A 15,133-nucleotide genomic window follows, 5' to 3' on the forward strand; every position below is an offset into this window, starting at 1 on the left:
GTGTGTGTGTGTGTGTGTGTGTGTGTGTGTGTGTGTGTGTGTGTGTGGTGGGGGGAAAGGAGGGGTGGACTTGAAGCCAGGTCTGCCCAGTTCTCAACCCAACTCTGCTATATATCACACTGCCTTTCTCTTTTCAACATAATAGTTTCATCATCCTAAATTCAGTCAATAAAATTGAAATTGTTTTGCATTTTAAAAAAATTCTCATTTAAGAAATTGCTTAATTTCTATCATCCCATAACTGCCTACAGGAACAAAACAGCCTTAAGCTAGGCTTTATTGATTTTCCCTTTAGGAATTAGGTTTATCCTTTTTTGTACCACTGTCTTACCATGCTGTAGCAGCAAGCACCCCAGTGTCCCCAGGGTGCCTGCTCACACAGGTTCTTGGATCTGCTTTGTTAAAGGAAAGCAACTCAAAATGGGTTAACAAGCTTACTTTAATCAGTCAGACATATATCCTTTACCTTGTTCAGGAGAAAAGGTCAGCACCCTGAACCTCAAAGTATACAGGCATAATTATCAAGACAGAAACATCAAGTAGACAGATTTCCAAACTGTCCAACCATTACATCCATACCCAGTCAACATCTGGGTTTTTCAAAGCCGGGGGACTCTCAACAACGGCTTCCCAGAATTCAGATCAAATCACAGAACACTTCTCAAAGTGAGTCCCAAAACAAAGCTCCACATCAGGGCTTATATAGCCTTCTCCTGGCTCAGAGAATGTAACAACCTTATTGACTCACTGGCCAATCAAGAAGTATCTACTGAAAAACAAGCCTCCCACCCCAGGCTTCAGGTGCACATTAGCCTAGGGGCAGGGAAGATCTTAAAAATTTACATTCTTATTACACATGCTTGATAATAGCATGGTAAGTTTTCATATATATTGGTACAGTGTAAAGATCACTGACACTGGAATCAGAGAACCAGGGTTTGAATGCAGGCTTTGCCACTTAACACATATATGACCTTGAGCGAGGTACTTACCCTGCCTCAGCTTCGTGTCTCATGTATAAAAAGAGGGATTTGGACTAGATGGCATCTAAAGTCCCTTCTAGCTTTAGATCTGTGATTTTTTTTCTTACTTTTTAATTTCCACAGAATGCTGAACATATCTTTTCACAGTTCACTTCTAAAAATGAAGATACTCATAGAAAAGTGCAAAAACCACAGTGGTATCCCTGAACTATATATAGTACACCAGTAACTTCTGAAGTGAGTGAGGAAAAAATAGCAGTAATCATAGATCCTCTTTTCCCTAGCTTTACTGTTTGAGTTAAAATTGTATTAGCTTGCAGTGTCAACTTTCTATAAAGTAAGCTCCCAACTTTTGATAATGTAAATTGTTAGGGAGAGCAATCACCTTACCTTTTAGAGAAATATAGTATTTACTTGTGGTATATGAAATTATGATGGTTTGGAGAGCAGGAATCTTTTTGTTTTTAAAAATATCAACTCCTTGCATTCATTCATAACCCCATCACTCCTCTCTTTCAAAGAAATTTGTATCCTATTTAAATTTAAGAGTTTTGTGGGGAATGAGATGGGGTGCAGTCCCTTGCTTGGTACATCAGGGGTATATATCTATAGGCTAATTGCATAATAGTATTTCTCCCTTTTGGGTTCTTTGAGAAATTTGTTGTTTTAATTTTTTCATTTATCATTTCATTTACCTGATATATGACATACTGGGACAGAGGGGAAGGTCAAGGGATTAGAAAGACAAGAATAAAAAGCATCCCTATCCTCTAGCTAGCTTATTTGGCTTACTGCCCCCTTTAAAAACAAAAGTACTCAGCACCCCCCCCCCCCGGTTGGGGGCCCCCCCCCCCCCCCAGTTGCACCCAAGGCTACTACTGCCTCCTTTCCCTCCATCATTTCAGCTCTCCTAGGGTGCTTTATGGCCCACTTTGGGAATCTGTGTGTAGGCCCTTACAATCTATTGAAGGAAAGCATCATGTATGCAAAATACATATGAAACAAATAAAAAGTTATTTGGGGAGGAAAAGAATTGATAACTAGGGAATCTGGCACACTCTTAGGTGGGGGGTGGTACTTGAACTGAGCCTTAAGCTGTGCTAGGGAAGGGGGGTGGAAGGAGAAGGGAACAAACATTTATATAACTTTTATATATGTGTGCATATAAATATCTATATGCATAATACATATTGTTATGTAACTAGGCACTGTGCTAAACGTTTTTACAAATGTTATTTGATTCTCACAAACAACCTGGGAAGTAGGTGCTGTTATTATCCCCATTTTATAGTTGAGAAAACTGAGGCAGACAGATTAAGTGGTTGTCCAGGGCCCCAGAGCTAGTAAGTAGGTGTCTGTAGCAGCAAGCACCCCAAGCGTCCTCAGGGTTTGCAGCTACCACAGGTTCTTGGATCTGCTTTGTTAAAGGAAAGCAACTCAAAATGGGTTACCAAGCTTACTTTAATCAGTCAGGCATATATCGTTTACCTTGTTCAGGAGAAAAGGTCAGCACCCTGAACCTCAAAGTATACAGGCAGAATTATCAAAACAGAAACATCAAGTAGACAGATTTCCAAACTGTCCAACCATTACATCCATACCCAGTCAACATCTGGGTTTCCACATTCTGGGTTTTTCAAAGCCGGGGGACTCAACAACGGCTTCCCATAATTCAGATCAAATCACAGAACTTCTCAAAGTGAGTCCCAAAACAAAGCTACACATCAGGGCTTATATAGCCTTCTCCTGGCTCAGAGAATGTAACAACCTTATTGACCCACTGGCCAATCAAAAAGTATCTACTGAAAAACCAGCCTCCCACCCCAGGCTCCAGGTGCACGTTAGCCTAGGGGCAGGGAAGATCTTTAAATCTGCATTTCCATTACAGTGTCTGAGGCCAGTTTTGATTTCAGGTCTTTCTGATTCTAGTCCCAGAACTCTATGTATTTTGGTATCCCATAGCTACTGAGCATTATGAGTTGAAAGAGCATTTCTGGAGTTGCCTGTGCTTAGGTCCAGAGGATGGAAATGGAACATCCTGACTGGGGAACAGCAAGTAGGCTAGGATGGTTGGAGAAGTAATCTGACATGATTCTGGAAAGCTAAATTGAAAACAGACTGAAATTCATTGGCAGTCAGATACCTCATGCCAAAAAGGTGCTTATAATTGGCTGTGTTTTCTATTGCAATACATTGTCCTTAACATTGTCCTTATTACCTGAAAGTCTTAATATTGCCCTGGGTTTACTAATAGGAAATTACCTGGATACTGTCAGCAATATGTCCTGTGTTGTAATTTGTCATGTTAAATAATCACAGATCATAGATTTAGAGTCCCTACTTCATATTTACACACATAAATTATTTGAAGACTAGTAGACCTTGTTGTCACTTAGCTAAACTATTTCAAAAGTATTACCAGCTGTTTTATGCATGTATTAAACATCAGCTTGGGAAAATAGAAAATTACTTAGGAGAACCTACCAATTTAAGCATAGTATTTCTAATATAGAAACTTACCAATGGATATAGTAGCATTATGAAGCTACTATATTTGAAAATTACTTCGTTCTGATTGTAACACTTTCTACTTTCTCAGGAATATTTTTTCTATTATGGACCAGTATGGAGATATGTTAGAGGGTGAAGTAGACCATTCTTTCTTTGATAGTGATTTTGATGGAGAAGAAAAGAAATATGAAAGCAGCATTTTTCCAGTTGACAAACATGGAGAAAGAGAAGCAGACGTGGAAAATTTAGATTTTAAACTGGGTGTACCTACAAAGGAAGATCATCATATTGAGAAGAGAAATGAAAGGAAAGAGAAAACACCATCAAAAGATCACTGTTTAGAAAACTGTACTGGAAAATCTTCATCCTCATCAAGTCCGGGATCAGAGAATATATGTAGTACTTCAACAGCTGGAAAAATATATTTAACCATTCCAACTAGAATTCCTAAAATAGTAAAAGAAGGAGAAGATGATTACTATACAGATGGAGAAGAGAGCAGTGATGATGGGAAAAGACGTCATAGCAGACCCAAGTCAGCTAAACCATCTAATAATTTTAAAAAGTGCACAAGTAAAAAATATAACAAAATCAGTTCTTCTTCCTCATCTTCTACAGATACAGATTGTTCAGCTACAGAATCTGATATCTGTCTCTCTGATTCACCTAAGTCATCTTCAAAGAAAAGTGCACCAGCTGGTTTAGCTCTGCTCTCACCAAAACAAAAATGCAAATCAGAAAAGTCAACAGAAGCACCATCCATAAATTCTAAACCAAAACTTGGTGAATTCACAGAGGAATCTGAAGATACTGTGACTGATGTAACTCCTTTATCAACTCCAGACATCAGCCCTATTCAGTCTTTTGAACTAGCTGCATCAAATGATCAGAAAACAAAAGTAAAAAGGCAAGAAAATGTGAGCCAGGAAGCATTTGGAAATTTTGAAGACTCAAAGTACAATTCAAAGTATCTGAAATCAGCCAGAGTAGGGAAAGAAAAAAATGGACCCAGTCTCAACTCAAAATCACTTTCATTAGAATCCAACTTGGACAGCAGATATAAACAAAAAGTCTTACATGATACAGTGGACCTGAATCAGCTTTTGAAAGGTAAATTTTCCTTTAAAAAAAAATTTATAGAGTAATAACATTTAATTTCATGCTTTAAATTTGAATTTAATTAAATGTTTGCACTTAAATCTTTAGTGAAAACATTAATTTTTAAAATTTTATGCTTTTGAGTTAAAGTTTCTATAACTCCTATTTTTTCCATCTGAACTTTGTCATGGGAAAAATGTATTTTTGGAATATGATGGCTCCAAAGTTGTCATATATCCACCCATTTATGGTTCTGTTTTGCACTCCCTGCACTACAAAAAGCAGATAATGTCTTTGCCCTTTATGAGTTTGTGATTAAAGTGGACAGTCATGATATAGGCAAACAAAATATAGGCTCCCACAAGTTTAGAACTGGGTGAGACCTCAAAAATAATCAGTTTTGAAATCTGCGTTTCACAGTGGGCAGAAACCAAGACTCAGGTCTACAGAATTTACCCAGAGTCACATGGCTAGTGAGGCACAGAACAAGGATCTAGACTTGTAGTTTGATTACTGTCCTTTTCCAGTGTATCTTGTTGCTTGTCCTTCCGTTCTGGAAGAGGACCATCTACTATATCTTACTACCACAAAAAAAAAAAAAAGACTGCTACTATCTTGGGGCAATATCAGAACACACATAGCTAGAGGGAAAACTATTTAACATGAATTAAAAGTATTAACTAATGCATTTAAGTTGGTTTGGATTGTATGTCTATTTTAAGTTAAAGGCCCAAGGATTTTCTTTTTTTTTTTTTTTTAAAGCAGCCAGGGTTAAGTAACTTGCTCAAGGTTACTCTGCCAGTTATTTTGTGTGGGTGTTAAGTATCTGAGGCCAGAACCGAACCCAGGTCTCCTGACTCTGGGGCCGGACCTCTTACTCACTGCACTGGCCTCCCCCCAAGGATTTTCTCTAAAGGTTTCTGTATGAGAAATAAAATTTTTGACTTTAGGGAAAATTTTTTTTCAATTAAAATGTCTTGTTTGAAATGGTCCTATTTACCGAAAGAGGTAGTTTTGAAAAGCAAAAAGATGATGAGACTTTGAGACAAAGTCCCAAAATCCAGAGTTTTTAAAGCCAGTTTAGGCAGGAAAGAATACAGATTATTCAGTCTGCCTTCTTAATTCAAATAAAAGTTCTTGGAAGTTGAAGAAGTTATCTTTCAATATCAAAACCTTTCAACAGATACTACATGATACACAGGCTTAATAAGGACAAAAAAAAAAGACTTGCTTACCCAGCTTCTTTTGTAAGGCTTTTGTTAGTGTAAAATATATCTTTTATTTTACTTAAAAGCAAAGAACTATTTTGCTCATATTATTTAAGCGTGTATGCAGACTATATGGAAATTTCCTTGCTTCTTAAATATATATATCAGCCCTCACTCAGGCTTCTCTCTTTGGTTAGGGTAAAATTGCCCATATCCTAACAAAAAAAAAATGGCAATCTCTTTTTCTAAAAACCACTCAATATTTATTTTCATAATAGATTAGAAAAATCTAATCTGCCATTTAAAACAAGTAATAAAAGTTTAAAACCTATTAGTATCTTTGGATTTGATTACTTCAAGCTACTAGATTATTTAATCACTAAACAAAACTTTCATTTATGAAAAATGTAGATAAATTATTTTTTTTTTTTGCCTTTTGGAGGGCAATTGAGGTTAAGTAACTTGCCCAAGGTTACACGGCTAGTTTTTTTGTGTGGGTGTTGTGTCTGAGGCTGGAAGCGAACTCCGGTCCTCCTGACTCCGGGGCTGGCACTTTACTCACTGTGCCACCTAGTTGCCCCCAAAATGCAGATAATTTCTTAGCATGAGTGAAAGAAGTCAGTGAAAATGCAGTAATATATCTGTAACTAGATGGTCTAGTTTAGATATTAGTTATAGGAACTGTGTAAACTGTAGTATCTGCCTTCTCATGTGATTATAATAATAATATAATTAGCATTTATACAACACTTATAAGTACTCCATGTCTAGTGCCTTGCTTCCTCTCTTAATTACAGTTAAGATTGGTAAATGCTCAAAAAGTCAGATCACAGAGAAATAGCTGAACAGTTTCCTGGTCCTTGAAACCAGAAATTAGACACTAGACAAGGACTAGAAATTGACAGGGGAAACTGTATAATAATTGGATTGTAAAAGGCATTTGATTTTGTGTAATATGTATCATGATTTAATATATTTATTAATATCTTAAATATATTACATGTTATATATTAAATTCTCTATATTTATAATCAGATGCATTTTTTAGAATTTTAGATCTGGAGGGGACCTTATAGAGCTTTTAGTTCTATCCATTTATTTTACAAATAAAGTAGTCCTAAAGAAGGGAACTGTATTGCCTAAGGTCACACAGGTGACAGATTGTTTTGAATTTAGTTCTAATCTTCCCCTTCCCTCCCTCCCCCCTCCCTTCATCTAGCTTATGCTACTGTTGTTAGGGTTATTTGTCATTGTATACCTGTATATGTCTTTCTTTTCACATAGATATCATTTTAAAGGTCTATAATTATATCCATTAAGTTCATTAGTAACAGACCTGGGAGTAGAGCCCACACATCCTTTGACCACTAGTCTGTTTTTCCTGGAGATACATAGTTTATCTCCTACAGTCCTCAACTCACTAAATTTAATATTGGAAGAAGGGGGTAAAAAGGGAAAGCAAACATTTAGGCCCAAGACCCATATTATAGTTGAAACTACTACATTTCATTAGAGATAAGCTTTTTAGATGTCTCTGTTTTGTTACCTCTGCTCTGCCACCTCTAGAACAGGTTGAAATCATACCTCTTTAGATTATTTTTCATTAGATTATTTTTAGCCCTTCTGTGGTGTCATCCCTTATACTGGTAATTCCCAAATAAATGTCATCAGACCAGTCTTCAAACTCTCCTTCTATTACCTCCAACTGTTTAGTGTACATTACCCTTTGAATGGTGAATTACTCAAACTCACTATTTCCAGAATTTGTTGTCTGGGAATTACACACAGTATATTCTCCAAACTTTTACCTCTATGAATTGTACCACCTATCCCCTACCACCTCATCTGCTCTTGAAACCTTAAGATGATCTTTGGCTTTTTCATATCTTTCCCCAAATTTAGACAGGCACAACTTTAATTCTTCCTTTAATATATCTCTACTTCATTCTCTTCTCTTTCCACTGCAATGACTGATCTATCCCTCTGCTTAATTAACTTTATGTAACATAACTCAACCTTTCTTTAATCTTTCTAAATCTATAGATTCTTTTGTATTGCCTATCAGTGGGCAGTTTCCAATTTCAGTAAAAATGGGTCATGAATGTGGGCTGACATTTCTATTGCACATTTCTTAAAAAGGTGTCAAATATAATTAAAGGTTAAGAACATTTAGATTTTTAAAAATTGATTTCTAAATACCACAAACGCAGTAGTAAGTAGTTACTAGCAAGACTTTGTTTTAGAACATTGTTTAGAATTATTTCTTTGTTTCTAGTTCTTCGTTGCCACTTTGTTACTTTGGTTTAGGTATTATATAAGACCTTTATGCTTTGGACCTCTTTAAAGTATATTCCTAGTAGTGGGATAAATGTCAATTTAGTCACTGAAAGATTATCTGTAAATATTCAAAGTGTATATTTGACAACTTTGTTTTTAGGCTTTCATATTAAAAGCATCTAAGACATATTGCCATGAATAAAACATCATGTTTCCTGTATTACTGTAATTCATTGATTGCAAGACCTTGTTTTAGAATTTGAAGGATATATTTTCAAAACATTGGCATTTTGGTACAGTGGATTGAAATGGATTGAATTGTGAAGCTCTTTCCAGATCTGTTTCTGATACAGACTGGCTCTTGTAAGGCTGGTCAGGCATTTTACTTCTCAGTGCCCCGAGGCGTATCTCTAAGACTACCCCCTTTAAGAAATTTAGGACTGCATGGGAGGAATTTCTACATCAGGAGATCCCTAAGTTTATGAACTCACAACTCTAGATTTTTAAAAATAAATAGTTGACTTAAAAAATGTTAAGAAATGCCTTCTCAGAATTACAAAAATGTCCTTATTTCATATGTTGTAACTATTTAATTTGAGTTTGATGATTGTGAAGATGTAATAGAATGCATAAATATGTATAGAGTTCTAAACCTTGGATAGAAACAGGGAGACTATTCTTAGTCATTTTTCCAAATAAAAGAGGTGTTAGATAACAAGGCACAAAATCTTATGTGGGGCAGACAAATTGGAAAGGAAAGAAATAGCAATGAAAAGGATATAACAGGTGTAAATCAGAGTAGATGTTACTATCTGAGAATCTAGCCTTAACCAGAGCTCAAAATTAGCTACATTAACTCGGCTAGAAAATATTGAATATTCAAGATTAGAATGGGTTATATGAGAGAAATGGCTGAGGATGTGCTATGATTTCATACTATTTCTTTGCACCCTTCTCAAATGATAATAATTCAAAATACCCAGACCTGTCCTCTTCTTGTAGCTTATTTAAATTAGGAAAGGAATAAGCAGTCATTTCTACATATATGACTGAAGGACAGGGTGTTGGAGGGTGAGGGAGTGGTGGAAAAGGGATGGAAATCACTCCCTATTTCTGAGAAATAACTATGAGAAGGTTTACATAAAGGCAGTTTGCCTAATTCAGTCCTTTAGTGACACTTTACCTGTCTCCTTTGTTGCTTTTTTGTCCTGGTCTTGTAATGTGGTAGTCCCCAAATTTCTGTCCTTGACTCTCTCATTCATTCTATATAGTCTTCCTTGGCAGTCTTACTCACTGTCATAACTTTGGCTTTCATCTTTAGGTAAATGACTTCCATTGCAAATATTTTGCTCAGTCCTGAGGTCCAGATCCTATTTCCAACTACTTATACAACAGCTCCACGTGGCTGTACCCATTGGTATCTCAAACTCAGCATTTTCCATGACCTGACTTTATTGCCTTTCCTTTTAAACCTGTTCTATATTGTAAACCTTAAAGTTTTTTTTACTTTACTTTCTTCTTCAACTCTCATAACTAATTGTTTACTAAGGCCTGCCACTTCTACCTCTGCAATATATCTGCTATCTAAACCTTCCTCTCTATTCCATTTCTGCTTTGTAGTACAAGTTCCTCATCACCCACTTGGACTACCGCATTGGACTCCCAGTAGTTTTTATGCCTCCAAACTCTTCTTCCACCATAATTCATATTTCACATTCCTGCCAGACTAATTTTCCTTTTGAATAGATATGGTCATGCCTCTCTTTTGCTCAAAACCTTTCATTGTCTCTCCCCTTTGCTTACTGAGTAAAGTTAAAAGTCTTCAGCTTGACTTTCTGACACACCTTTTTCCAGTCTTAATCTTATACTACTCTTCTTCTACCTATCTCTGTCCACATAAGGAATCATACCCTTACCCGCAGGTGCTCTGCCCAAAGGAATATAAATTTTGATTGCTGAAACCTCTCAAGATATCTTAATGTTTACAGGCTAGATTTGTTTTTTAAGGGCTATGCGTTAAACCCAAATCACTCTGGCTGTCATTGATTGGCCAGCAGTAGGTCCTGGCTCAAGCCTCATTTGGTCATTGTTTGGGCTCTGATGGCTCAGAGTGAGTGTAAATAGCAGTTTCTGTTTTGGCCATAAACTCTGAGGGTCTTCTCCTCCCATATTGATTTTTTTTTGGACTAAGTAAAAGAGGCCATTCTTTGCCTCATTCCTTACCTACCTAGCCTTAATTGCTGAATGGACATAAGAGACAGACTCCCACAGCATCTGGGACCATCTCATCATCCTGATGATGAGATCCATCTTGCCACTGGACTCAAATGGCTCTGGAGGAGAGTGAAGCTAGCCTCACTTAAACCCAGTTAACTTGCAAGTCATGACAACACCTTACCTCCAGCTAAACTGAAATTTTGCCTGTTTCTGTGCCATTCTCTATCCCTAGAGTATACTCTCTCTGGCTATGAAATTCCTGCCCATCTTTTTGGTTTTTTTTTTTTAATTCTGAATTTAAATACCAAATAAAATGAGCATTTCCACATAGGTAGTAGAACAGAAGAAGGGAATTCGACACAAAACTGCATGTCTCTTCTATAGAGTTGGTTTTGTGTGTGGTTGTGTTGGTTGTGTATGGTTGTGTTGGTTATGTAGAGGTTGTTTCAGTATATATTTGTTTCAGTATGAATTCAACATGTAACATTCAGAATTGTTCTGCTTGTCAGTAATTCCTTTTGGCCTTCCTTCTGTTGCCTAATGTGCATTTTAAAATGTTTCAATGATCTTTTCCTTTCCTTACCTTCCCCTCTTCCTCTTGCCTTTACATTGGAAAAAAAGAAAAACAGAACCTTTGTAACAACTGTGCAGTGTATTATTGTATCACTTTTCTAGTTCTGCTCACTTTACTCTGCATCATTTTATATAGATTTTTCCATTTTCTCTAAAACCAATTATTTAGTTATTGTTTTATGGCACAATAAATTATTCCATTACATCATTCCATTCATTTACTATAGTTTGTTTAGCCATTATCCAGTTGATGGGTATTCCTGTAGTTTACAGTTTTTTACTAGTATAAAAATAACTGCTATAAATAATTTTGTTCTCTTTGGAGTTTAGGTGTAGTAGAGGTATCACTGGGTCAGAGGCATGCCCAGTTGACTTACTTGGGGCATAGTTACAAATTGGTTTACAGAATGACTGGACCGATTCACAGCTCCACTAACAATGCAATGATGTGCCTGTGTTCCTGTAGCCCCTTCAACATTTGTTATTTTCCTTTGTTTTATTTATTTTTGCTAGTTTGAGGAGTATGAGGTGAAACCTCAGGGTTGTTTAAATTTTCATTGCTCCTAATTATTAGTGATTTGGAGCATGTTTTCATGCAGATTCTTTGACTACTCACATCTATTAAAACCCATTTCATATCTTGTTTTTTATGATGCTTTTCCTTGATTTCCCTCCTTCCCATTAGGAATGATGTTTCCTTCTTCAGACCTTAGAATGTAAGGCTTACTTGTTACTTTGTTTGCTACTTAAATCATGAAAATAGATAACATGTTTTTCCTAAAATCTTACATCTCTTTAACTGTCAGGGCAGTACTCTACATGTAGATACTTAATGCATAGTTGAATGTTCGGAATTAGTACCACATTTACTTTAATTTCAGGTGAAATAAATTTTTTCTAACTTAAGACATCTATCTGCACTTCAGGCCACAGCCTTTCTTCCCACCCTTCTACTTTAGAAAGGGATGCTAAATACTGCCATGTAATACATGGGCTTCATTAATTTGGTCAGAAAAACTCATCACCCTGAGTCCAATGTGGTGATAAGCCTCTATAAATTTAGTCTAATACTCTAATCCATCATTGGCCTAGACTTTAAATTTTTCCGTCTTGGTGTAGCACTTGCCATCTAGTCTGTATGTTATATAATAAGAATCAAATGAAATATTGTATATCAGTGCTTTGAAAAATATAGAGGATGATACAAGTATATTAATTAACTGGTATGAAAAATCAAGTCAAAAAGCATTTATTAAGCATTTACTGTGATTTGTGTTAAACAGTGGGAATAAAAATACAAACAGAAATTGAGATGCTCTCTTCCTTCAAGGACCTTTCAATCTAATGGGAGGTAGACAGCACATGAAAGGACGGTGAAGGAGGAGGGATGGAAAGGAAGATATCCTGAGAGGCTGTAGAGGAGACCAGAGAGGAATGAAGAAGACATGGCTTACCTGAGCTCTTTCCTTAAAATGGCAGTTCTGGGAAGAACCAACCAATCAGAGGAAGGGGCCACATGTGCAGAGTGTACTCACAGTGTGAGAATTCCAAGGGTAGAGTGAACTTGGAGGGTAAGGAATCTGCTGTGGCATGGTAGGGTACAAGGACAAGTCTGGAGAGAGTAGTTTATCTTCCTTAGAAATGTAGGAGGCAGCTATTGTGGATTGGGAAGGTCACCATATTTAGACATGATCTAGGTTCATGTTTGAGCACTGCCACTTATTAGCTGCGGTGACCTTGGTTGTACCATAAGTACTTTGAACTTGCCTTTCCTTATTTGTGAAATGGTGAAAAGTATCTCTAATCACATTAAATTGTTGTGAAGGTCAAATAAAATTTTGTAAAGTGCATTGTAAACCTCAAAATGCACACTTACATAATATGTCTTTTGGAACTCCTCTTTTCTGTACCCTCTACCTTGACAGTCTCATTCATTACCTCAAGTTCAATTATAAGCTTTATATGAATGAGCTCTCCCAAATCTTATCTCTAGCTTTCACCTTCTCTGTGCTTTAGATGAGCCTCCAGTGCCTACAGGGTCTTTCCATCTACCAGTTCCATTGGCATTTTGAGTTCAATATATCCAAAATCAAGCTTATTTTCTCCTAAACCTGCTTCTTCTGATGTCACTATTTTTTCTCCATGATACTGCTACTCACCCAGTCTCCCATATTTTAAATCTTGATATTACCTTTGAGCCTTTCTTTTCCTTCATTTCTAAAAACAAATCTAATTATCAAAATCTGTCCATTATTTCTCTGCACTATATCTTTTACCTATCTATATTACCTTACTCTCTTTTTCTACTGCTACCTCCCCACATTATTTCCCTTTGGGTACAGTTTCAGTAGCTTCCTAACACCATAGTCTTCCTGCCTCTACTCTCTTCCTCTCCAGTGCATTCATCTTGGCACTGCCAGACTAATCTTCACAGATAGGTATTTAATCATATCCTTCTTTCATTCAAAAACTTCATTTGTTCACTGTTGCCTACCAAGTTAAAATGTTAAGCTCTTTGGTCTACATTCAAGGCTGCCAGTGATCTAAAATTATTCTACTTTTCTGACTCGCTCTCCTATTTATTTATTCCACCTAGTTTACCCTTTAGACCGGGGTTTCTTAGCCTTTTTTGGGTTGTGGATTCCCTTGGCAGTCTGGTGAAACCTATGAACCTCTTCTCGGAATGTTTTTAAATATTTGAAGATGCTGAGTATCAGTTAAAGGTTAGCAAAAATAAAGAAATGATTTTTTTTTTTCTGTCCAAGTACATGAATTTCCTTAAATCTATCCATGGACCCCTGAGAAATAATCCCTACTTGCCCTGTACTATCTCACCTCCCTGCATTTTCATAAGCTTCTTTAAGCCTTGAATATTCTCCCTCTCTTCTTTGGCTTGTTGAATTCCACCTTCTTTCAGAAGCCTGCCTTGAACCAGCTCCTCTACCTATTTCCTCTCCTCCGAATCAGTAATTACCTTTGCTCTTTGGACCTCACAGAACAGCACTTCATACCTGTCTTTTTACAGTTACCTTGTTATTTTTATGTAGTAGTTGCATATGTATTGTATCCTTAAGAGCTGGGATCATAAGCATTTAGTATACTGTTCCACAAAATGTCTTGTTGAATTTATTGTCAGCTGTTATGAGTAATCTTATTCAGAATTCTGAAAAATGCATGTGTTAGGTATCTTCTAGAATTCAAAACTTATTTTGATAAAGAACTTAATCTTTAAAATTTTTTATATATTATTTCAGATATCTGTTTCAGTAGCTTTTTCACAAGTGTATAATTTTTAATAACTTGTCAAGAAAATTGTAATTAGGAAATGTCTTTAACTGCTAAGTATATCAATAGAAATTTTAGAAATCAGGACAACAAAGAATTTTCCTGATAGCTTTAACTCATTCTAATTTCTGTTTTTAATCATCAGTGAAAGATTTGTTTTTTTAAAGACAAACGTGTATTTTGTATACTGCTTATGTTCTGAAAATTTACTTATTGGTAGTGCTTGTGTAGTGAAATATTAAGCTTAATGATAGCTTCAAGTTAACCCAGTTATTTTTGCCTTGGTAATCAAACCATTGTTACCTGTAGCAGTTTTTTAAATTCCTTTGACCTCTCAGAGTAGGTCTTATAACTTGCACTTTAAAGTTTAAGAGCTGTTCTAGCATATTTTCAGCAAATTTTTCTTATGATCCCTGGATTATTTTTCTTCTTTTATGACTACTATATGGTGAAGTAAGACTTTTTCTAGCACACTAAGCTCCTGAATTAAGTATTTAATATTTATGCAGATCAAGTAGTACTTTAAAGACTGTTAGTGGGAACAAACAGGGTATTTCTGTTCTTTGGGAACTGGGAACACCCAGTACTTTAAATATAGAACCACCTGAAGCAGACAAAACAAAAGGCACATTTTTTCATTCCTCCTAAGTGCTTATCTGCCAGCTATTTCACACAAGTAGAACTTGGGAATACACTAGTGAAGAGTTTATTCTTGTTTTTGAAGGTCTATTAAACAATGGTCTATTGAAAAGTATGTATTTTGAAAGATATTGAAAACATTGTGTGCTCTGGCTCTATTAATTATTAAAGTGTGTTTATATATTTTGTCTGGTTAAAATGATTAAAATGTATAATTCTGTTAATAAAGAGTTCAAGGAAAGAACAGTTAAGGGAAAAAATTAAATTTTAAATAAAAAAATAACATTTAACAGTATCTTTAAATATCAGGAGCAGAGAATCATACAAAAATATATATGGATT

At 35.9% G+C, this 15,133-nt stretch overlaps 1 protein-coding gene across 3 annotated transcripts in view; it reads left to right on the forward strand.

Moving 5' to 3' along the window:
* Nucleotides 1–15,133, forward strand: part of CFAP97 (cilia and flagella associated protein 97) — a 36,062-nt gene that overhangs the window by 5,743 nt on the left and 15,186 nt on the right. For all 3 annotated transcript variants that reach the window (XM_069095993.1, XM_069095990.1, XM_069095995.1), the window contains exon 2: nt 3,583–4,604. In XM_069095993.1, the coding sequence (XP_068952094.1) occupies nt 3,599–4,604 (1,006 nt within the window). In that variant the 5' untranslated portion in view covers nt 3,583–3,598. The remainder of the gene's footprint in view (nt 1–3,582; nt 4,605–15,133) is intronic.

Source organism: Petaurus breviceps, unplaced genomic scaffold (assembly GCF_028583685.1).
Source record: "Petaurus breviceps papuanus isolate PSGF00001 unplaced genomic scaffold, PetGlider_PUasm1.0 126, whole genome shotgun sequence".
Taxonomy (NCBI): Eukaryota; Metazoa; Chordata; class Mammalia; order Diprotodontia; family Petauridae; genus Petaurus; species Petaurus breviceps.